Below are 24,087 nucleotides of genomic sequence, written 5' to 3'. Positions count from 1 at the left end.
GGCCAGAAATGGCTGGGCAACGCTGTGCATGGACCGCTATGCCAAGCCTATAGATAAAGATCGGCATGGAGCAGATGGCCATGGCATGAGCAAAAGGATTAGTGAAACAGTAAAGCCCTCCAGAAGAAACGTAAATAATGGTGGATAGCTGTACTTGCGTTGGGCAGGGTAGTGACCATGGACAGGAGATGTACGGAGTACTCCGTACGTATAACCTGGCCTGGGATGGAAAGTACAGACTCGGCCGCTTGATTCCGCCGTGGACGACTACGACGGGCAATTTGTCTACCGTCTCAAACCCCCCGTTCGCTCGATGGATTCCCGGTTCGATGACACGACACCAGAGTCGTCTTCGCGTGGCTTTCGGATCGTCAAGAAAGCTGAAGCTGAGGTATCCATATCAACCATTATTGCCACGCCGTCTACCACGCCGAATGCGACATCTACACCACCGGAGACGCTTGATACAACGCCTACCTCCGAGTCGTCCTCCGAGCCGTCTTCCACGGCCACGACTACGACTACGTATAATGCCGGAGGCTTATCAGCGGGTGCAAAGGGTGGCATTGGCGCGGGAGTAGCGGTGGGAGGGATCCTCTTAATTGGATTCGCAGTACTTCTCTGGAGGCATTACAGAGTACGGCCGCAACATGCACATCCACCTCCACAGACGGCGGGAGTAGGCGCTTATCCTCCGCGTGCGCCGCTTGATATGCAATCGCCATCTGAGCTCTCTGGTGCGGTGATACCAGAACTGGACGCGAATAAACACGGCAGTAGAGCTGAACTCGCGGCGAATGGGAAACGGGTGTGATGTCATATCAGGTCTTGTTGTATAGATTCTTCAATAATGATAATGATAATGGCTGAGAACCAGCTATATGCGCATTCATCCAGCAGTGAATGGTGCTGCTACACCAAAAAGGCTAGCAAGGCACAATCAATATTTAGCAAATAAGGCCCAAACGAGCAACATCTAGCTCTATCAATCCAGAGATGGACTGGGGTTAGACGGCTCTTGCCTTGTAAGCAACAGCTGTGGTCACCCAGTCACCAGCTTTGGGTGGTGCCGTGTCTTCGCCCGGAACGAAAGGCTGAAAGATTGACAACACAGAAAAGTAACCGACCACAAAAGGCTGATGATTTGGCACTGAGAATGCTGGACGAATGATCCTCTTTTCCCCGCAGCGAAAGGCTGAAGTTGACAACACCAGAAAAGTAACCGACACGAAAGGCTGAAGCTCTCGATGACGACACTGGATCTATATAAACAGTAACTATCCCATCTCAACCCTCTAAAACTTTCCAAAGCATCAATATTTGTTAACCTCCTCACCAAAATACTCTCTCTCTCTCTATAAGATATACTCCCTTGCTAGTCCAAATGTGCCTCCGCAAAGCCTACTGGAGCTGCGGGCACTTCTCCACTTCCTTTATCGCCGACTCGAACGGCAGCATCGCGTGCTACTGTGCCTCGAATGTGACTTGGGTCCGGGTAAGTGGCACTTTGCACCCTGCTAGCATTTGTCGAGGTTTGTTGTCCCTCCCCTGTTGTATAAGTATGAGAGTAGCTAACCGTGGCATACACAACTAGCATCAACGGAGCCAAAGATCTATCATCAGTGATTCTGGCTCGGAACGGAACCATGTTGTGGAAAGGACACTGGGCGTGCTTGATGTTTATTTATTTAGCATGAATTATTTGAGCATTCATTAACCTTGTTACACCTGTTATCAGAGTAAACCTAAACATGAAAGTTAGTGGATGAGTCAAGCTCACCTCAACAACTCCCATTCTCATTCTCACCAGTGCAATCTAACAGCAACACCATGGAGCACGACCAGAACATCACCGCCGACAGCCAGTTCCTCTCGCTCTGCGGCATCACAGCGGACACCGAACCGACAAGTAGAATATGGCACTACACCCACGACCCCGAGCGATTGGTATCCGTCACCTCCCGCATACAAGACTACGCGACGGCCTTTACGCCCACCGGCGATGTTCGAGCCCTTACTTCCCGAGCTCGAGTGGACGCTATCCTCATCATGTCGCTTGCTCTCGCCAAGAGAAAACGGCTGAACAGCGCGGCAGCCACCCCACAGCAGTGCAGGGATGCAGAGAACCGGCTGGAAACGCTTTTGTGGGGGAATGAGCAGGTTGTTTCGCTACGAGGGCTCTCGCTCTCTTTGAACTCATGCTGCATTCGGCACGCGGTGCTGGATGATGTATTGTGGTATGGGGACCCGGGGGAGTTGGAAGCGAGCTTGGTTGTTGTTAGGACTGAGGAGCTGCGAGGTGATGCTGATGCTGGCATGGGGGACGTACGATACTTGGCTGTTCTTGCCGCTATAGGTATTCCTCCTCATCGTCATCTTCACTGCTGAAAACAATTGAAGGATGGCTTATACTAATCGGGCCATTATAGCAATGGTTCAACAAAATCGACCCAAAAACCCCGCCCTTGACGAAACATACGGAATACTGACAGACGGAGTGGCATGGGTGTTCTTTCGCGTCGACGAGGACCATAAGGTATGTATAGTATCGTAACTGTGAGGGGAAAAAACGGCTAAGCTGTTGTTGATACTGTAGTATTCATCGTTGAGGCTAGATTGGCTCGAGGGCCAACAGCAAGCCATTGTCGGCCTAATTGGCAGGATCATGGATGCTTCAGTCGCAGTGAAGATGGCAGGGGAGAAACTGGAATTGAATCAACTCTCGTGGACGCTTGATTGGTACAGGATGGCAAGTATTTGGGACATACCACGCTGTGTCTACTTAGAAGAAGGGGAGGATGATTATTCACTCGAGAACGAAAATGGTAAGTGCAAGAAACCAACAACTTTCCATTGCATCAACACAACACAACACAAACACAGTGTTGTCAAACTCTACATTCCAAACTAATAACATCACTTCCCAGAACAACAACCGAATTACCATGTATTTAACGAAAGAAAAATGGAGTGGTTTTCCAAGCTGGAAAACCAGATCCCAAAGTCTGACAATCTCGAGGAAATCAACGAGGAGTTCAAGAATGCCCTTTCCGAGTCACAGAAAGGCAAAAAGGAGAATCCTATTCCCTCCGTCGCCGTCACCGATATACCCGCAACAGACGTGTTCAAGACGCTTAACTTGAAGCGAGAGGATCGCGCGGTGGGAAGGAAACACTGGGAACTTGCGCCCACCGAAAGACGCACCGTCTCCAACCACCTGAGTAAGTGCAGTGCTTCTTATCCAGCGTGCTGCAGGGAGATTTCACTAACAGAACATATTTTCTAGAGCGCAACCTTGAGGATATTCGACTGGTGTATGGCCGCGCCGACGAGAACGAGGCCGTAATCCGCCTCACAATCGACGCTATCCTTTTAGAGACCATGGCCAGCATTAAGAGAGTAGAATCCCGCAAATCCCTTCAGATGTCGCTCGAAAACCCCATAAATTATGTCTACAATACTGCGGAGGGCAAGAAGCAGCTGACGGGCCGCATGGACTATACCTTATGGTATGGTAAACAAAACGAGGCCGAGACCAAACTGATGGTGGTCGAGGCGAAGGCCGTCGGCGAGGTCCCCGCTGGAAGATACCAGGCCATATCATACATGGGTGAGTCGACTATTCGCCACCGATAATTGGTTACATAACAGTTTACTAATGAGCTATACCAGCGCTTGTTCAGGACGCGCGCAGAAAGGCAGGGCGGGCCAAGGCTCCCATCTATGGAATAGCAACTGATACGAAGGACTGGGAATTCATCCGGATGGATGCAACTGGAGTGGTGAGATACTCTTACGCAACTGACATTGGCATTCTGAGCTAAGACTGATGGTTTATTAGGTTGATGTTCACGCCCTAAGCTGGGACGGCGGGGAAGACAACATAGTGATATCTCTTATCCACAAGATAGTGCATGAGGCTTCATGCCCCTCTCCGGCCTCCTCGAACACCGTCACCCGTCAGAAGACGATCGAGGAACTCACAGGCTTCGTGGCGAAGAATTAGAGCGCAGCGATGGACACACTGCTAATATTCTTAAATCTCGACTTGATTATAGAGGTAAATCAAGATATCGTTTACGGCTTTCAAGAAATCGGGGCCATACTCATACTCATCAACCCACCCGACTTTTATAGCGTCTAGCTTGTCATGATCCTTTTAGGCTGCACCAATACGTCTCATATCATCCATTGTTCAGTTACAGTCAGTACATACGACCACAGGGTGTCGTCCGCTCAGCCGTACTTAAGGCACTATTATCAACGTGGTTAGAAGTAAAACACGCCTCGGGTGTGTCGCTGCTGTTAGCAGTAAGAGATGCTAAGTCCAGGGTGGTGATAGCGTAGCTCTGGCCCTGAAAAGATGAGGCTGTTAGTGTCTGACGTGTTAGTATATTGCTTTTCTCTTCTCTCCACAGAACCACTTCCACCTTTTCTTCCATGTCAGAAATTTAATCGAAGCTTTTCAACCTTACACAGATGAGAACCGGAGAATAATATTTATACCATAATCTCTTACTTGATTTGCAACCCTCCCCCGACTCTGTCTCTGGACTGCCTCACAGTGCATTTGTTTGCTCAGGTCGCAGCCTCGTCAAGGCCTCACCCCACGCATCACATCACGCATAACTATCCTAAGAACTGTCCTCGGTCGCAAGATACACCCGCAATTCCACCCTCTGAAACCGTTAAAGAAGTCAAAGACGGAGAGAAAGAATCTGGTATACCTCAGCGGATCAATTCAAGCGCCTTGGTCTCCTTTGATAGCAGGGCTATATTGCCTCTAGCGAGAGACAATCGCCGCTTGACGAGGCTGAGGCTGAGAGCCCGGAGACTATGGAACAATCCAGCGAGAGAAACAATCAGGTCGGCGATATCGCAAGTCCAGATGAGGCACCGAAGATGGTAGACGAGGGGAGGGAGACGGACATTCCGCAGCACCAGTCCGATACAAATCCCTTCCTCGTGAGCCGAGGGTAGATAGCCCCGTCCGGCGAGGAAGAATAAGAGGAGGAGGAAGAGGAGGAGGAGGAACAATTATCAGTTGACGAAGCAGAAGCTAAAACGCCTCCAGACGAACCGAAAACAGCCGACGAAATCGACCAACTCAGCGGCGATTCTACGAGTCCACAACAGGAACCTGAGATTCTTGAAAACGCTGCACGAAATGACCCACCCGGAGTGCTTGATTTGCTATCAAAAGACGGCAATGCTCATGCCATCTCTGAGGACGGCAAGTCCTTCTTGGAGCTCCTGGTTGAGAACCCTGGTACCACATTGGACATCCTTAAATCAGACCTCGAGCGGATGAGGAATGACCAGAGCAGAGATTGGAGTGCTGTGAAGCAAAAGGCACTGGCTGTCGCCTTGGAGAAGCTGGATGTTGATTTCGCAAGACTCTTGATTGAAGAGGGGGCGCGGATAACCCAAAGTCGTGAGGATGAGCGCTGGCCGCTTTGCCATGCGGCTTGGAACGAGAGAGCAGATATCGTGTCTCTGCTCTTGAAACATAATGCGAATATAAACGAGCAAGACGATGAAGAATTGTCTGCGTTGGACAACGCTCGCCGATTCGGCTATGAGGGAATCGTTGATGGTTTGCTTGCCCATAAACCGAAACCGAAAATCGACATCACTGATGACAGCGGCATGATGCCTCTAGTCACGTCCATTTATTATGACCGTACTGACATCATGGAGAAGCTTCTAGCCAACGGAGCAGATCCTAATGATACACCTGACAGTGCTTGGACCCCTTTAAACCCAGCATGTGAGATTGGCAACAAAGAAATAATAGAGTTGCTCTTAGCCCGCAACGGAATAGATATCAACAAGGAGGATAATAAGGGTCGATTCCCGTTGGCTGAGGCTTGTTCAAGTGGTTACAGGGAAATCGTTTCATTGCTATTAGCCCACAAGAGCATAAAAGTCAACAGGAAAGACAATCATGGCTGGACTCCCTTGATATACGCCTGTCGATCTGGCGACACTAAGCTGGCGGAGTTGTTTTTGGATGCAGAATCACCTGCGGATATTGACATGCCTGGAAATGAGAGCCAGACACCGTTGTCAGTGGCTAGCGAATTAGGATATTGTGAAATTGCCAGGAAGCTGGTCCAGCATGGGGCGCGTGTGGATACTGCAAGTGATAAAGGATGGACAGCATTGCACTACGCAAGTTATTATGGTCATACTGATGTTGTACAACTACTCATGGACAATGAAGCAGCCTTAGACTCGCGGAGTCATGGCGGTTGCACTGCGTTGCATCTTGCTAGTCAGCAAGGGTACGTGGAGGTCGTTAAGACACTTTTTAAGAGACCCGCGCATCTCGGTGAAGTTGTTGAATGCCCAAGACAACGAAGATTCGACAGCCCTGCATATGGCTGTCTTCCACAACGGCAAGACGACCAAGCTTGACTATGAAGATAGAGTGGTACCAGAACTGTACCACGAGCTGGTTCCCAAGCATACTGACGTTGTTAACATCCTGCTGAAACCTGGAGCAGACGCAAGCAAAACAAATGCTGCCGGACACACTGCACTTTTCCGGCTGTTGGAAATTGGGATATGGATATGCTACGCTTGTTGTTGGAGAATACGGCAACGGCTGGCTTTGGCAAGACAAATCTTGAGTACGAGGTCCTTACCTGGACTGCTGAGAATTGCGATGTACACGAAATATTTGTATTATTAGCCCGGAAAGGCAGGTACATGGGCCGGAAAGAGATTTTTGGTGACCGAGAGACAAGCGCTTTATGCTGGGCCGCTTGTCACGCTGATTCAACCCTGGTCAGGATACTTCTTTGCAGCATTGCATCAAGCTCGAAATCAAAGGCCGAAAAGGAAAGGAAGTCTGCGGAGGAAGAGGTCCTCAAATTGCTGAAGAGTGCAGCCGCCCAAGATCGTGGAGCTAAACCCAAGGGCAACAACGCGTCCAAGCGCATTGACCAAAGAGCAAAAAAAGAAGGTGATAAGCTGCTCAGCAATCGCCTGCCTGAGATACCAAGCAAACGCGAACAGTACGAGCCTGTTTTAGACTTGCTTCGCAACCCCCCTCCTGTCCGAACTACCGTTTCTCAAACTTGTGAGATGCTGAAGCCAAGTACGAAGTTCAGTCTCAAGAATTTTGACGCTGCAATAGTTGACTTCTACGCCGGTAATGGCCTATCTGGATTCCTACACCGTGCACGGCAAGTCGAAGAAATAATCTACGATCCTGAACATGGCCCAAAAAGTGTCATGAAGGCCGCGCAAGAGAAGGCCCAGGAGTTGTATCTGGATAATGGCAGGGACAATGTGTTCTCGTCGGACAATTTCAAATTCAGGTGGATTCATCTGCCGGCTAATAATGTAAGTGACTGTTGGATAGCTAGCGGCTACTAAAAGCTGACGTGCGGCAGATGCAATGGATGAATTCAAATCCATCATCGGTGATCAACATGCTGTGCAGCGCGGACTGGGTGAGTCGGATTGCACAGCAGGCTACCTCATCAACGATCTCAACAAGATGGACACAGCCACAGAGCGAATCTACAAAGCCCTGAGTACATCACGTTACCTACCGCTGGAAGACGGGTTTAATATTGATTTATTCCAGGTCAACGCAACTTTGACGTTGGAGTAGAATGTTATTGCGCTCAACCAGTCCAAGGAGACAATCCAGCAAGGGAGGATACTGATGGCGTTCACGGTTGCCACGATCATCTTTGTAAGACAACTTATCCCCAAAAAAACAAAAACTAACAGATCCCCTAGTTACCAATGTCATTCCTTGTCTCGCTCTTTGCTGTGGACATCACAGCCTTCCCACACAATTCTTCGGGCGATCTACAGTATAGAGCAGGATGGGTCTTCCCCATAATATGTACGTGGATCTTCGTTTTACTATGTAGTCCGATTAGCGAGTTGCCTAACCTACTCAAATATGCAGTTTGCGTGTCAGCCGTAATCCGGATACCCTTGAGTTGGTTTGCGTTCCGCTCCCAAGCTCTCAGATCTGCTGCTAGAATGTAAAAGTCGATCAAGACACATTTTTTCAGCAATACCGAAAACAAGGCTGGAGGCACAGGAAACCCACAAGCTAGTGCCCTTGAAACCAGGGAAACTGACCTGAATGGCAACCTGTCAAGTACAAATATCGAATCAGAGGAAACACTTGATGCTGAGAAAAGCACCTTCACCTCACCCGCGCGGCACCTACCCGGACCGCATACAAGCCGCAATTATCAACGCAGTTAGAAGTACAATGAGCCCTGGGTGCGTTGCTGCTTTTAGGGGTGATGAGTACTAAATCTTGAGTAAGTGCAGGTGAGAAATGTGACAACACTGTGAGAATACTACCCACTTGTTAGGGGTCGTAGCCTTTGAACGATGCAAATGCACGTCCTTCAGAGCTCTGTCTGTACAGTACATAGTCCCAAAGGCTCTGATTAAGCCTCACACCGGGTCACCGAGGCGTGGGATACAATTGCTGAACCACTTTATGCCAATCGGGCCCCCTTGAGCGTCACATCTTCCTTGTGTATTCCTGGCCTTCTGGATAAAACCCCTTATTCTGACCAGCCAGGCGGCAAAGTTTTTGTGGCTGTGTTATGTGCCCTGATTGCGCTGGTGTTTTCAACAATGACTCCGATGGCCAATCCTTGATCAATGACTGTAAGCGAGCGGTAAAATGCCCTCATAGGCATATCTACAGCTGCTTCCAGTACATACGACCACAGGGTGTGGAAAACAGGGCTTCCCGTCCGCTCAGCCGTACTTAAGCCACACGCCGGCTGGTTAGTAGTATGGTGGGTGACCACATGCGAATCCCAGCTGTTGTATGTTTTTGTTTTTTTATTTATTTTTAATTTTTGAAGCTGCGAGAAATGTTTGAATGGATGTGATTTGTCTGTCCTATCTGTGGGGTGTTTTAGGTTTTCCGCGCACTGAATCGATCTAGGGAGTTGGTAGCATTTAGGGCAATAGAAAGGAATGAACAAGTAGCTTAGATTTGTGCTCATTTGATATAATATATGTGCAATGAGTTTCTGGGACCGCAGCTCAATCGCTGGCTACCGTGCTCACGGTATGACTGCTGAGTTGCGGCCATATTAGTGTAGCGGTATTGTCTGTATTCCCAATGCCTTGAGGACTTAAATTTCCGCGAGATTTCGCGCTGTTATAGATATATAAAGGCCTCGACAGGAAAATTCCTGAGCAAGGGCATCGTCCATCCCGAACAGACTTTGGGGACATCTTTGGTGAAATGCCCAATGTCAGTGGCAGAGTGAAGTAAGCGCAGTGAACCACACGCCACCCGGCATTCGGTACTCGGTAGGGAGTCGGCGCTGCGAGTTGCTCTTCGTCTCCGACCTCTCTCCGAAACCTCAGAACTCCCTCAAGATACTAATTCGGGACAATGACCTCCTCCTTCCGAGCAGCACTGCTGTGCAATTAACTTTCCTCACGACTGGGACTGTACGAATCGGACCCTTGGTGCGCTCTCAGCCTCCTAGAGGATACGCTCTACTGCGCCGTCTGCGCTCAGTGTGTGACAGGAGGTAGACAGAACCCATCCCTGTTGGTCTGTTCCTTAGGTATGTTCTTTTCAATACGGGACAGTCGCCCTGCTGCAACGACAGCGGCTACGTCCCTCGCACCGCGCTGTTCGGTAGCCTCCTGAGCCAATTCACTATCGAACGCGATGACAGAATTCTGGACCAGCTGCATCGGCAGGGGTTGAAAGCAACAGGCCTGAAGGGTGTCATCCTAAGCCACCTCCATAATAATCACGCCGGTGGCCTGGAAGACCTTGTGGCCGAAGCCCCGGACCTGCCGGTCTATATCAGTCGCGAGCACTGGGAGGCCTTTGGGAAACATCCGCAAATTTTAAACTCGTTTACTGTCAGCATTTTTGTCGTTGGTTTTGCTGTAGGTTCCTCTTTACAACGAAGAGAACTGTGATGCTAAGGGTTCCTTTTTTTTTTTTTTTTTTTTTTTTAGCTCGGCCCGTTAATACTTTCACCCTTGAGTGAAGCCTATGGTCGACAAGTAGTCTTGAATAGAGCCAATTTCTTTCATGCCGTCTGGCAACTAGGCGCCGTGCTCTCACCAAATTTGCCTAGTTTGATTATTTTCCGCTTTCTGGGCGGCGTCGGCGGCTCAGCATGCTTGACAATTGGGGGAGGCATCATCGCCACCTCTCCCCCCTCGCCCAGCGCGGGAGGGCGAATGCCATGTTCACAGTCGGCCCACTGCTCGGCCCTGTGCTAGGTCCGATTATTGGGGGATTCATAGCACAGCGGGCGGGCTGGCGATGGGTGTACTGGGTTCTTCTCATGGCCACCGGAACAATGGCTACCGAGTGGTATAGAGAGGAGTTTGATGCAGTGCTGGGCTGATCTCCTTGTGTGAAGTTTATATACTTATACTGCTCATAATAATGCTATTGCGGTTGAGTTGAAATGGATGACGCTGTTAAGCTGGTTGTAAAAGAATAACAGAATTGGACTTATAGAATCTCTAAGGTATCATCTTCGAGGGTCCAGGTTCGGAGAAATAGATGGACCAGAAACCAATTCTCGTTGCATAGTCATGAGTGCATTGGGTTTAAATGCTGTTTATAATAGCATTCACTTCGCTTCTTTGTTTCCCGACTCTCCTCTTGTCACGGTGTCCTGGTACTTATGCCGTATCAATTAAGCCGTATTTATATGATTTCCAAATATAGTTTGAAAGCAATAGTGGCTTCAATGAGGATATCATGAGTAATGTCATAACAATCCACTATATAATGCACATGCTTTGCCTGCTTCCATTGCCTGGGTAATGCTCTGTAGGACGAAGCTTGAGACTTGTGGTTTCTGTCCATCAATAGTCCGACCCTCAGTCTATGTAGTATTACCTAGAGCAGCAACTTGTTCTGAGGCTATCTTACATTTACAGGTCACTTAAATCGCCCAGCGCCGCTTGTAATGAGCCAAAAACAGATTTCTCGTTTAGATAGCAAAAATTGTTCAAGTGAATACCTAGTAATCCGCCGTAATCCAAGGTACCGGCACAGCTATGTAAGTGTACAGATAACATAGTACATACGACCACAAGGTTGGTGAGGAGACTGCTTGAACCAGATGAAATGACGAGAACCATTCATTTTTCTGTCAAGTATGCGAAATTCAGTATACGCTAGTGATACTGTGGTCAGAGATGAATGCATGGTGATCTTCAACACGGCCAAAGGAGGCGCTCCCGTTAGACGCCGAAGGACCATGCTATACACCCACGGTCTTTACACGAGCAATCAAACGATCGAATAATTGTTTTATGTTAGCAAAAATTGGTATTCCGTATACACCACTCACGCATCGATCCCATAAACAAATATATGAAAGTTTGAATTGCAAAACTATCTGCGGATCTAGCTATTAATATCAGTCAAACTTGGTTTTCGACATGCACCACCTCAGCAACGCAGTGGTTATTGAAACCAATGTATGAGAATCTGATTCTCTTAGCTGACTGGGGATTATAGCTGCTTCAATCTCTCAATTCGATTGTTATCTAAATTGTGGAGTAGGTGCTTTTGACTCAGCCATATCTAAATCCAGAGTTTTGTCGTCATTTTTGTCAACTTGCCCCGTGAATGAACCGATCACAACAATAGGTATCATGAGAGTTGGAGTAATGGAAACCGTCGGGCCGCCACGAATTGATACAACAATGTTCCATGTATAATCTTCCGTATTTGAGCTAAATGCAGCCGAGCTTTCCTACAAATGGACGATTGGACTATCCCCAAAAAGGTTCATATACTTTTCAAGACCCGTCCACACTATGAGCCGCAAGCCTGTCGCGTCCATAGACCGGAGCAATCCTCGTCAAAACTCTTTCGTATAACGAGCACTCTTCTCAGCTTGTCATTTGACAACTTCGCCCAGTTGATTGATGTTGGTTTTGCAGTGTTTGATATGGACAACGATTTAACCATACCGAAGTTGCGCTCTCCTGTCAAGACCCGGTTATCTTCAGGCTTTCGCTGTCCGATGACTACCGCTTGTACTCTGATGAGGCCTTTGTAAAGGTGATACAAACCTGTAATAGCTACCTGCTATCTGACGATGATGAACTCCCTTCGAGTTCCAATAGGTGAACCTGGGGTTCCGACAAGAGGCGATCCTAAGATCCGAATAAAGCAAGAAGAGAAGTGATGTCCCAATACAGTATGTATACTCAATTGTAGAAGAGTACCGACAAGTTGATACTAGTAGCCAAGTTTATACCCAACTGTAAGACTACGATTGAACGCGAATGACTAAACAAGGAACATACGCCCAGAATTGGAGTTGACGATCGAATGGCAGCATTGTGTATAGCTGTAGTGAGAAAGGGCTAGCCATGACAAGAGTTTGGAAATAGGAACAGAAGGGATTCCTCCATACTGGAAGGGTTGAAGCAGATTTGGTCGAACTTGACCAAAATAACCGCTATTTCGGAGCTTCAAAAATTCTGAGTTATTCAGCCACCGTCGAGATTTTTACTCCTTATGGAAGCCTACACGTGATCAACTGAAAAGATCCAAGCAGCTCGAAAACACAGATAGTTCGAATGTCAGAACCTCATACATTCGTTAGGTGACCAATGCATTGCCGGTGTATACCGAATACCATATTGGTCGACACGTGTATTCTGCCAAAAATGGTTTAGGCGCGGGTTAAGTGGTGGACAGCCTAAACCCTTCTTCGATTAGGTCTTCTGTACAGAAAACCTATCCTCAATCAGGTATTATTGCCCTACTGTCTGATGAGTCCTGGCCCTGGCCTAACGAGCTGTGACACTCGTGCTCGCGTGTTAGGCTTGTCAGGTGACTTGTAAATAACACTAAGACATTAGTTCTCACTTCATCCCCTTTCTGCCTATCTTTGGTACTCTTGTTAAACTGCTATCTACATAGTTGAAGAATGGTTGAGAGTTGTGCCTCTAGACTGAGCGCCGTAATACTAAGAGTAAATGGTTATTTCGTCTATTTGGCATGAATCCCGGCAGCAAGCAGCTGAAAAATGTATAGTAATCTACTATCTGGCCTCCCGTCCCATCCTGTCCCATTCCGTCCTGTCCTGTTCCGTCCTGTCCTGTTCCGTCCTGTCCTGTTCCGTCCTGTCCTGTTCCGTCCTGTCCTGTTCTGTCCTGTCTTGTTCTGTCCTGTCCTGTTCCGTGCGATCTATGCAGTAGTTTCCACTAGAATAAGCGGGCTGAACAAGACCTGGACAGTCTAGTGCCCAACGATAAACACTTCATTCAATGACAGTCTGTTGTCCATCTCCACTCCGACATCTTGATTTGCAATGGGCAGTTTTTCTTCGGGGCCAGGTTGGGGGGAGGAGATGGCTTGTACAGCCTCGTCAGAATCTGTTGCTTCTTTCTTGCGGCTTTGTACTATGTCTAAATCTTATAAATGTATCTCTCACCCTGAAGAGGCCATTAGAAGTGATATAAAAGCAAGCGTGTTGTCTCCAAGGGCGCATTTGTAGTTCGCTCATCTTCCTCACCTGTCGGCAGCAATGACCTGGTCAAATTCGGTGACGATTAGCTTTTTTACCCTGCTCTTCGCCATTCCAGGAGCAATTGTCTCAACATTGGCCCTTTTTCAATGTTATCGAACAACACGTTTAAATAGTACGTTTCGGTCTCATCGTTCTAATGCCTGAGGATTTAAATTCATGTCTAAACCCAGAACACACTCCTACCTCTCCGTTATTACCATCGTGGGAACAACAATTATGGGAGCCAGGAAAAAGGGAAAAATTTGCTGAGCATAAGATGCGACAATATAAATATGTCACATGTGGGTTAGATTGTGCAACATGTTCAGTGCGGCATGCCTAATAATAATAACAGATACGTCTCAAACAGGCCGAGTCGGTGTTAATCGATCTGTCTGAGGGCAGATGTATCAGTTATCATTGGGGAATGTTGGTTTCTTATCAGGTGGCGAAATAGTGCTCCTTAGATACAGGCGATAACAGTGTCATGAGAGCTCCTCTGGCCCATGTTTATATATAGTGTCAACATATAAGATCTTCGGCATATATAAGCAATGCAGTAGTCCAATAAACAAAACTATAAGGGTGTGAATTGCAAAACTACCCGTGTATCTTGTTATGAAATATCTTCAATCTGAGCATAATAACAATCCTAAAATTAGTGAAAATGCATTGGGATGATAGCTGGTTAATAAAGAAACCTTAAGTTGCGACCAGAGATCATACCGATACCCCCATCGGTTCATAGCCTGCGTACCTGGTGTATTCCATTCCTTTATGCATTCTGTCTTTATACTTCCTATATAGATCCCCTATTCGAGGGAATGAGTACATACAACCACCGGGTGTGGAGAACAGTCATCAAGCGGCTCTTTTACTGTGGCTTTCTTTCAGGGGTGTCATCAGGCTACCCCAAGTTTCTTGGCTTTTGGGGCAGTGAAGGTGCCGTTCAGAATTTAATTGGCGCTGAGACACGGGGCTGCGCCTTCGGGTTGCCCCAATTGCCCCCTAGGTATTTATCTACACGGATCCCCCATGAGAATATCCTCATAATTTCCAAGTCCTCTCAATACTGTTCGGCATCGATGAACCTCGCCCCAGCAGCCAATGCGTTTTGTGGTTCTTGTGGACAGACATGGTCACTCCCAAGTCCGATCAACGGACACATCAACCGCCAACCTCGCAGATCTCCTTGCTAGACAAGGGAGATGGAGGGGACAACGGTCGCAAACCACGTCAATGGTGGAACTCCCGGGCCCTACGCCGTCTGGTCTTCCGATTTCAATATTCACGCCTCCGCCCCTACACCTCGAAAGGAAAAGGTCTCCTACAAAGGGCAGCGCATCTGATTTCCATCGATAAAATCCCGCTTCCCTTCCTCAAAGCTGCGCCCGACCCCGGCCAAAAATGGGTTAAAGGTGTTCTGCTATGCATGTGGGGAACCGGCACAATTCTCGTTCTCAACGTGATACTCGTCATTATTGCGATGGGCATCGCGTACTCGAGAGGCCCCGATTCCGACAAGCACTTCGACTATGCGGAGCTATATCGCGGGAGCTGTTCTATGGCAAATGGCTGGACAACCGGCATGCATCTGGTCATTAACGCCCTAAGCACAGGTCTTCTCGCTGCGAGCAACTATTCCATGCAGTGTCTCAGCGCCCCGACGAGGGAGGATGTTCGTTGTGCCCACGCACGCCACAGTTGGCTTGATATTGGGGCTTTTAGTATTAGGAATCTCCGGGCCATGGACACCAAACGAAAAGCCCTCTGGGGGGTTCTGTTAATAAGTTCCATCCCGATCCATATGATGTCGGCCTCCCGGTTCAAAATAGGGGTGATTGTTTAACGTCTCCTCTCAGGTACAACTCCGCCGTTTTCCCTTCGATTACTACAAAACAGTATGGGGTCGTGATTGTTCCAGATGATCTCGGGGGGAGTGAGGCCCTGACCAAAGATAATTATGAAACCGCTGTGTTTCTGCAGCAGGTGGGTGAAGATCCCGGACGTGTGCATGCGGACTATCGAGATGGGGCTTTCAAACAGCATCGCCTCTCGGAATGTTTTAAGCAGTACAATACTGAGTACAACACGAAAAAAAGTACCCTCTTATTCGTGGCAGACCGGAAGTACTTCGATGGGTCTTCTAGCCTCAGCGAGTGGGAAACTCTCATTGCGGCGAATGGGGCAGGTTCTTCGATAGACCGATTGGCAGAATACTGGCAAACAGACGATACCGTCGTGGTAGATACAGGACATTGGAATTACCCGGACTGGTCATTCGCAGACCCGATGGCAGGGAAGACAGATAATAGTACATGGCAGGACTACGGGCCATTTTATCAATCGCGCCTCGGCCTGCATGACGATTCCAAAGAAGACATCAAGAAGCTCTACACATACATACTCTGCCACAATCCTGGACATCAACGCCTGGAAGACTATATGAAAGATGGTACCAACTGGAACAACGTCTCATGGATTCAACAAATCGGTGTTCAGATGGATGGTCCTGCCAATGGCAATAGTCTAGCACACTCAATGGATTACCTTCTATCGCCCTGCGGAACGAGGGTTCATGCGTGTTTTAGCAAAGACACTGCAGAACAATGTCAGCTATACTTCAGCCTGCCAATATGTCTTGCGGTCATTGTATGCAATATTATCAAAGTGATATGCATGTATCTGACTGCGCAGACCGATCGCACAGAAATCCTTCTCACTGTTGGAGACGCGCTGGCTTCCTTCCTTGACACGCCAGAGCGAATGACAAAAGGCCGCTGCTTGCTATCCCGACGTGATATGATGGGAGGCGACTCCCCGTGGTGTCCTGGTGCCTACTATTCGAAGAACATGGCTTACCCATCCATCCAACAAAACGGTTACCTGTTCCGTCACCTACCCTCTCAGTCACCTGGATCGGAGGGTCGACAACGCAAGAGGTATCCAGAACATCTCCCTGGAATGGGGCGATGGGGTCCGTCGGCCGGCTTGGGACCCTGGATATGGTCTCTGAGTCTGTAGGTTTGCACCAGCATAAAGCAATGACATGCGCGCTGATAATACCATCCCAGATTCTTCAGCTGCCTAGGTACATCTATCGGACTTTACATTGCGGGTGTAGCGCGGGCTAGGCCTCGTGGAATGGATACTTCCATGTCCAACATTTGGAGCTTAGAAATGGGGAAACCAACCGGCACAACGATCATCGTCCGTGGACGGGAGATTATTGCTCTCGTGCTCCTGGTCAATTCCCCACAACTCGTATACTCTACGTTATACTTCCTTTCCAACGGCCTCCTCACGAACATGCTATTAGCAGCGGAATACAACGACTACGCAACCGAGCGGAAGCCCCTCCGCGTCTCCTGGCCCTTGGGCCAGCAACGATCGACCTACTACATTAGTCTTCCATATCGCTATGGCGTTCCTCTGATCGTTGTATCGATTGTGCTGCATTGGCTTTTATCTCAGAGCCTCTTCCTGGTGAAGATTAATAATTTGGATGTGCATGGGAACAGAACAGAGTATGGGTCTGAAACGGCCTGCAGCTTCTCGTTAAAGGCGATGTTCTTGACGATCTTGGTTGGCACGCTGGCAATGGCCATACTGATTGGGCTGGGATTTCGTCGTCTTCGATCAGATATGCCAGTGGCTTCGTCTTGTAGCGCTGCGATCAGCGCTGCTTGTCACCCTCCACCCGGGGATACAGATGCATCACTGAAACCGGTTAAATGGGGGCAGATTATTAACGCACAAGCGCGGTCGCAGGGGACTAATGACGGATTATGTGATGAGGACATATTCAATGATGAAGGACTTTCCATGGATGGAGATTACCCCCATTGCAGTTTTACGTCTCAAGAAGTCATGAAACCAAATTGTAATACTCGTTATTGTTGATCATGGCTTGTCTACATGCACGTAGGGACGGTTATAATAGAGAGTTAGAGAAGAATATCACTCGTTGGCTATTTAAGCATGATGTATATCTTACCTAGCTATCTAGTAGGCAAAATGAGCCTTTACTAATTGTGGATTTTTCTGACAGAGACATCAGGAATCCTTTTGATATGATAGTGGCCGTGTCGTTCAGAGGCTACATACCGCGCCGCCATGATTCAAACAGGAATCGTACAGGGACGCTCTTTCCACCTTTTCTCCCCAAAGGGCTTTTAGTGGTTTTACTGAGGCCTAGTCGATTCTCGCCTGTACAGTAATACCGTGCAAGCATGGCGATCCTGAGGGGAAATGTTGTGAGTCGACACTTGATCTGGTACACAATAGAGCCTCGTATACGGAATTTATTCCGGATTGAATAAGATTGGTTTTCAATCAATCTGGTCTTCGCCTTGTATATAAACCCTCAAGTTTTCAGATGTGAATGAATCACTCAGCCTTTTTCTAAATCACAACATCCCGGATTGTTTTAGGGTCTAGCGGCTGTACCTCAGTTCTCCCAGTGTACGCGAGGGTGCCTAGCCCTTGGGTTGCATCCTGCTGGAGATTGATCCAGGACTATCTTCCGCCACAATTTCCCTCAAGTAGTTTAACAGGAACGGTTGCGTAGATCTGTACTGGGAACGAGACCCTTCAAGGAAACAGCAGATAGGAAATCAGTTCCCAGGACCAACTAGACGCTCTCGCAGAAGAATGTACCATCCTAGAGCATGTGAGTGTCCAGATCATGGACAACTATACCGGAGCCTTCAACATGCATGGTATCACCAACTTGGCCGGAACAATTTATATCCAGGCTAAAGAGGGCAGCAATGTTCATTGTACCAGCGGAGCAGGTGCGGTGAGAGGTTTGGGTTTAATTACCGTCGGTATTGCAGCGATGGTATCCTTGGCGGGATTCCTATAGTATTCGCGTTGGAAACAACACCTGGATCCTTAGTTGGATGTGATTCATGCCGAGCTCGACAAACGCCATGCTCTCGGGGTTCTAGGAATAGAAGAAGATAAAACCCCTCACGAAGTTCTATTTCCGCCCGGTATCGACAAGATTGACTTTCTTAAAGCTTTCCTTAGCCGCGTACAGAGATCTTTATCACTAGACCAGTTAATACATGTTCCACATCCTCCAAATGAGCGCTTTATCGATATAGGCTGTGGGACGGGGTTCTGCGCAATTGAGGTAGCGAAGAGATACCCTGATGCATACGTTGCTGGTGTGGATGTCGCTTTACTTTATAAAGAATATAATATTAGAACTTTAATATTAATTTATTAATTATCTTAAATTCTTAAAATCTAAGTCTTATAATTTTTTTATTTTCGTTATTAAGTATTTTACACTCTTTCACACTATTTGTAACAACTCTAAAGGCCAAGGACCTTATAGTAATGGCGAAGCCCTAGCCCTATTAGCTGGCTACCCCGCCCAACAAATACTACTTACTATGAAGCGTCTAACAGAAATAGAATTCAAGAAGCAGAGCAAGATAGTTATAGCAAGAACACATCACATCAGACCGAGTAACCCCAGTGCCCCAGGCAATGTCAAAAATCCCAAAACACCCAAAAGAGGCCCCCCTTGCGGCTGCGCAGAACTCTCCTCATCGTCCTCGGGACAATCATCCGGTGGATTAAACCCTCTGCATCGCCGTGCCTTCAACGAGGCCTGCATACTCTCAACAACAGTCCGATCGATATCAACCCTGCAAGGATCCGGGATTGTCGGCGTCGGAGCAACAACAGCACACGTACTATTCGTATACTTCCCGCCAGACCACTGCACCCAGCTCGGCACGGACATTGTCTTATCAGTAACGTTGATAGCAATGGCAGTTTCACCTTGGGGATCAGGGCAGGAAGTCTCAGATGTAGCAGATACAAGATCCGCATCTACACTCTCCGCTGTATCCTGGACAGTAAACCAGGTTGAGAAACTCGTCATATTCCAAACCATATCAGATGTCATGGGACGCTTCTCGAAGCCCTCTTCATTGCATGATTGCCATGTAACCGTCCAGGCTAGGTTCCATCTCCCCGGGCTGTCAAACAAGCTGAAGAATTCGTGCGCAAAGTACGGGTCGTGGGAGGACCAATTTGCAAATCGGAGGTCGTGGGAGCGGGTGATGCTGTTGGCCTGGTTATCGACGGCGCGAAGGTGGTAGGTGATTTCAAAATTGAGGTACTGGGCGCGCGCGGAGCTTTGGAAGGCGAAGACGATGGGGAACCATGCCGTGGGTGTGTAGGTTTTGTTTTGTGGGAAGACGAGGTCCACTTCCAGGATGTTATTGTTACGACTAGTAGTGGAGGCAGAGGCTATGGCCCCCAGGGTTGCCAGGAACCAGGTCGCTTGGAGGCGCATGTTGACAAATATGGCATTGGGGGGGTTGCGGAGAAAGGGAAAATATATATATATATATATAAAGGGCTAATTTAAAAATTTATGTTAGGCAGGCGAGGAAGGATTTATAGGAAGTGAAGGCAAATGCACGAAAAAGGGGGGAAATGTTCATATAAACCCGCAAGCTAAACAGAAATGCCTCGCAGGGACAGGGTCTGGGGGATCTGCCACGGATTACAGCCCAACCTGGGAAGGAAAGAGGGTCTGAATGGACAGGGACAAGTTCAGGTTTTCACTATTAGGACGTGCGCGTGAGAATTTATGCAATCTGCACTTTTACTCTGGACATGCATGAGCTTCAGAAGCCTTGGCAGCCCACTCCGGTCTTACAATAGGCCAGAGGAACTTTTCTTTTTTACGCTAACTTGTCTAGAAAGTGTAATTGAAATACCGGCGCTATCGTGGGTTAATTTTATTTAGCGACTGTCTAGCCTTCTACAGCACCCTGCAGCCCCAGTGTTCTCTTCGCTCGCAGGGGCATGACTCGGAAGCTGGCATTATTATCGGGTGATAGCTGAGCCGACGGGAAAATCTGACTGATCCAGACCCTGTAGGCGTTGTGCATATCATCACTAGGGTTCTATCTAAACTACTGTACACTGCACCTGGCTTGATAATGAAGTTGAGATCCACAACCTTATGATCCTACTGTCTTGTCTCGAGCCTTTGCATGCGGGCCTGCTTATGTGAGGGTTTGATCTCTCTAATCTAGCGGAAATCTGGGATAATGGATAGATAATGAACTACCTCTATGAGGAACTAGTACTAGTCTAGGCCATCCTAACTTACAAACAGGTGATTGATGAATACAAATTGGGCACATCATGCATGCTACCTTACGATATATATGTTCATCCAGCTGGAGATTTCGTTACAATAGCGTAGTAGGTAATAAGGCTCCTGAATTTATCCTGCCCATGTCTCCGATCTACATCTACCTAAAAACCAAAGATCAAAAATCCCGACCTGTCCTCCATGTTCTCAGCTAAGGTTCCACCAACTAGCCAGTAGGTAGGAACCTTGGGCTGGCAAAGTAGCAAAGTAGCACTATACGCCACTGGGCCACACGACGCCACTGGATATGTCCACCTTCATTGGCGTGTCGGAGAATAGATTCCATAGTAGCTGAGTACGGCTCGGAGATTACCCAGCATGGCCCCTCGAGACTATTCAGGCAAGAGTCTACCCCTCATCTGCGCGGGATGGTATGGTTAGGTGTTGATTTTGCTTCGGATTAGAGTCACATGGCACGTGTATACTGGTGTTAAAATGAGTCCATGCTGAGTTCGAGGCTAAAAGCTGCCTAAACAGGCCCGTTCCTATAGACGGGCCTCGACTCGGGAGTTAGGACTCGAAGCCCGGACCCTATGCAGTCTATCTAGGCAAGTAGTAGTCTACACGCTAGTCTCTGCTAGCGTTCATTCTGCTCTCTGTGTAGCATGTTTGCATCACGGCATCACTTCACGGATTCTGGTTTCGCTCTCACTTTCACTTTCAATTCCAATTACAGTAATTTCTGCCGTCGCCCTACGGAATATTTGTACTACAAGGCCGGAACCCGTCGGCGACCCCTTGTTAGAGTAGACTAGACTAGATTCCTATTATACCTAATCTGACGAGGACGCCGGTTTTATTATACCTCTTATACTATTACAGGCTTACCTTGCTAACTCCTCCGGTTATTACTATTACTGTTTTTCTGTATGCTTTATATTACTGGTCTTTATAGTCTACTGTACAGTTCCCGTCTTTTATAACTTCTTACTAGTTCTTGTTTAGCTCCATTATTAATTTGCTAATCCATGACCATACTGAATCGTTAACTTGCTACAAGAATCACGAACGTTATTAACTTATTATCAAGCTAGATAATAATAAATAAGCTTTCCTTAGCACTAGACTTAGCATATTTATAGCTTAGTATTATTTAAATAATAGCCCTCTAATCTAGAATAAGGTTCTATAAAGAAATTAGTCTTTTATTAGTTCTTTTCTCTCTTAATACTCCGTCATCGCGGCTTAAAGGTACTATTTACTTAACACAGCCAGCTTGTAGCAAATCCGGCCAGTTGAAGCAGCTGTCAACGTGCGGAGAGCAAGGGTAGCAGAACTGGCCGAGTGGAAACAAATTTTTTTTAAACGAATGCCTTTCTGTAATTGTTAGCGGGGCCAGGTAAACCGTTGTAAAAACTAAACAACTCTATCTTAACTAACTTTTGCTCTGAAATTTCAATAGGTTAATTAATGCTTATGCAGACAACATGGAGAGAAAAACATAACTCAGTTATTGGCTACTAACAGCCATGCTACACCTACTAACAGTAAGAATGTTTCTCAACATGTCAAATCTTAATGCAAAGGACGTATGCCGGTCAATCCACAGCCGGCCAGGGATTGAAAGGCAAGAGTCATCGCTATCTCTGGTCCTCACACTGAGACTACTTTTAGCTCAGTGAGAGTCTCCTTCAAGCGCCAGAGGCCAAGTTCTAACATGGAACGGGGATACGAAAACGTGATACGGAACCATCCAGTGCTTCCTTCTGGTAGGAAATTCTGTCCGTCCCCGATATTAACACCGCGCTTGCGACATTCGCCTATAAGCTGTTCCGGTGTAACAGTGCTCCCTTCGCGAAGGATCCGAACCCAGATAAAGAGCCCGGCATTTCTGTTCATATGCATGAGTCAAGGCTGAGCGGACTACAGGAAAGGGAGGCACAGTACTCACCCTCCATGATAATACTCAATCTTTAGGCTGTCTAGCCACTGAGTGACATATTCGTAACTCGTTGCCAGCCGATCGCTGTTCTTTTTCAAGAAGTCCGTGGTCGCTGTCTTGTCTTCAAGGAGGCGCGCCCACATGTCCTGGGCCAGATAGGACGGCCACGAGAATAGACTATGGATCCTCTTAGCCATGGCTCTGATCGTCTCTGTATAGCGGCCGTCTACTTACTTCACACCAAAAGCGGCTTTGATCATCTGTTCATTGCGTGAATGTAGCGCGCCAAGTCGAAGGCCGCTTGCCCCGAAATCCTTGCTCATCCCATACATGACATGAACAAGATCGGGGTCTATAATATCCGTCACATTAAGTGAAAGCACTGAAGTAAATGGAGTAGCATTCGTCGCGTTTTTGTTTTCAAAGACCGAGTTGGCGTATATTTCATCTGAAATGAAGTGAATATTGTGTTCGCCGCAGAAGCTGGCGATTGCTTCCAATGCGTCTTTGGACTAAACGGAAGTCAGCAACTAGTAACGCCTTCTTATTTCCGAACAGGGATCACGAACATAGCAGCGTCCTAGGGGGTTATGCGGACTGTTGTCAAGGTAAGCTTCAGTTACAAAACTCGAAGGAAGGAGAAGCATACTTGGCAATGATAACACCACGCATGGTAATGTTTTGGTTTTTGTAGTCCGTCCAGGCCCTCTGCAGCGAATCTTTAATCTTAGCGGGATCGAAGACATCGTCCAGGGAATACTCATGGCCCTCCCGAACAAAAGATGCCTTCAGCAGCTTAGCGTGGCCACGAAGGTGTATATCTGTTGGAAACCCGTTATATAATGGCTGAGGAACAATGATCCCCTCATTATCGCTGCACGTATTCCAGGCTATAGAATCAATCAATGATGTAACACCAGAAGCAACAATAATTTCCGTTTTGTTGACGGGGTAAACCGGATTGAAGTATTCATTGAAGTAGGTAGCAAGAGCCTCGCGAAGCTTGGGGGAGGCAGCTGCTCCTTGGCCGTAGGTTAGATGGTAGAGGGGATCAATTGTGAACTTGTTTAAAAGCCGATTAGTGAAAAGACCACGATATTAATAGGGAATGCTCTTACGTTGTCCTTCAGGTAGGCGGCCAGTTCATCTTGGATCAGCCAGTTTTCGGCGAGACCTAGGTTGATGCTATGATTCCCTGCTTAGCATGTCTTTTGGGAGCAAGGCGTTGGAAACATACATCCCATTAGGGAATCTTTTTGGCTCGTAAGGTTTGGAAAGAACATTTTGGCTGAGAGACTCCCATCCCTTGTTGTCATCAATAGCTATCTTACCCCGAGGCGATATGTAGTCGATTGCAGCGGACTCGAGGGCTGTAGCACAGCTGAACCATGCCGCAAGAGGCAGGACGAAGGACTTCATGATCGTATGGCCGGGATCAATGAGTATAGGTATTTCCCTAGATTGACTGCGAGGGAGGTGCAGTGTTAAAT

At 47.7% G+C, this 24,087-nt stretch overlaps 6 protein-coding genes across 6 annotated transcripts; 4 read left to right on the top strand and 2 right to left on the bottom strand.

Moving 5' to 3' along the window:
- Window positions 1-313: 313 nt before the first annotated feature.
- APUU_80318A (uncharacterized protein) lies at window positions 314-814 on the top strand (the record flags this gene model as incomplete). Its single annotated transcript, XM_041696585.1, has 1 exon — window positions 314-814. One exon carries the CDS (start codon window positions 314-316, stop codon window positions 812-814), a length of 501 nt encoding a protein of 166 aa, XP_041562201.1.
- Window positions 815-1,830: 1,016 nt separating this feature from the next.
- On the top strand, window positions 1,831-4,006 carry APUU_80317A (uncharacterized protein; the record flags this gene model as incomplete). Its single annotated transcript, XM_041696584.1, has 7 exons — window positions 1,831-2,356; window positions 2,430-2,536; window positions 2,597-2,825; window positions 2,928-3,221; window positions 3,287-3,610; window positions 3,673-3,782; window positions 3,842-4,006. The coding sequence occupies 7 exons, from the start codon at window positions 1,831-1,833 to the stop codon at window positions 4,004-4,006; spliced, it is 1,755 nt and encodes a 584-aa protein (XP_041562200.1).
- An 830-nt stretch (window positions 4,007-4,836) lies between these two features.
- Window positions 4,837-6,420, top strand: APUU_80316A (uncharacterized protein; the record flags this gene model as incomplete). The annotated part of the gene is made up of 2 exons (XM_041696583.1): window positions 4,837-4,965; window positions 5,017-6,420. The coding sequence occupies 2 exons, from the start codon at window positions 4,837-4,839 to the stop codon at window positions 6,418-6,420; spliced, it is 1,533 nt and encodes a 510-aa protein (XP_041562199.1).
- Window positions 6,421-14,658: 8,238 nt separating this feature from the next.
- On the top strand, window positions 14,659-17,426 carry APUU_80315A (uncharacterized protein; the record flags this gene model as incomplete). Its single annotated transcript, XM_041696582.1, has 3 exons — window positions 14,659-15,335; window positions 15,386-16,543; window positions 16,598-17,426. The coding sequence occupies 3 exons, from the start codon at window positions 14,659-14,661 to the stop codon at window positions 17,424-17,426; spliced, it is 2,664 nt and encodes an 887-aa protein (XP_041562198.1).
- A 1,564-nt stretch (window positions 17,427-18,990) lies between these two features.
- On the bottom strand, window positions 18,991-19,842 carry APUU_80314S (uncharacterized protein; the record flags this gene model as incomplete). Its single annotated transcript, XM_041696581.1, has 1 exon — window positions 18,991-19,842. The coding sequence occupies one exon, from the start codon at window positions 19,840-19,842 to the stop codon at window positions 18,991-18,993; it is 852 nt and encodes a 283-aa protein (XP_041562197.1).
- A 2,466-nt stretch (window positions 19,843-22,308) lies between these two features.
- APUU_80313S (pyridoxal phosphate-dependent aminotransferase) lies at window positions 22,309-24,016 on the bottom strand (the record flags this gene model as incomplete). Its single annotated transcript, XM_041696580.1, has 7 exons — window positions 22,309-22,546; window positions 22,607-22,774; window positions 22,832-23,109; window positions 23,167-23,194; window positions 23,247-23,659; window positions 23,716-23,782; window positions 23,835-24,016. The coding sequence occupies 7 exons, from the start codon at window positions 24,014-24,016 to the stop codon at window positions 22,309-22,311; spliced, it is 1,374 nt and encodes a 457-aa protein (XP_041562196.1).
- Window positions 24,017-24,087: the final 71 nt, after the last annotated feature.

Source organism: Aspergillus puulaauensis, chromosome 8 (assembly GCF_016861865.1).
Source record: "Aspergillus puulaauensis MK2 DNA, chromosome 8, nearly complete sequence".
Classification (NCBI taxonomy): domain Eukaryota; kingdom Fungi; phylum Ascomycota; class Eurotiomycetes; order Eurotiales; family Aspergillaceae; genus Aspergillus; species Aspergillus puulaauensis.
This window is presented reverse-complemented; position numbering and strand designations above follow the sequence as displayed.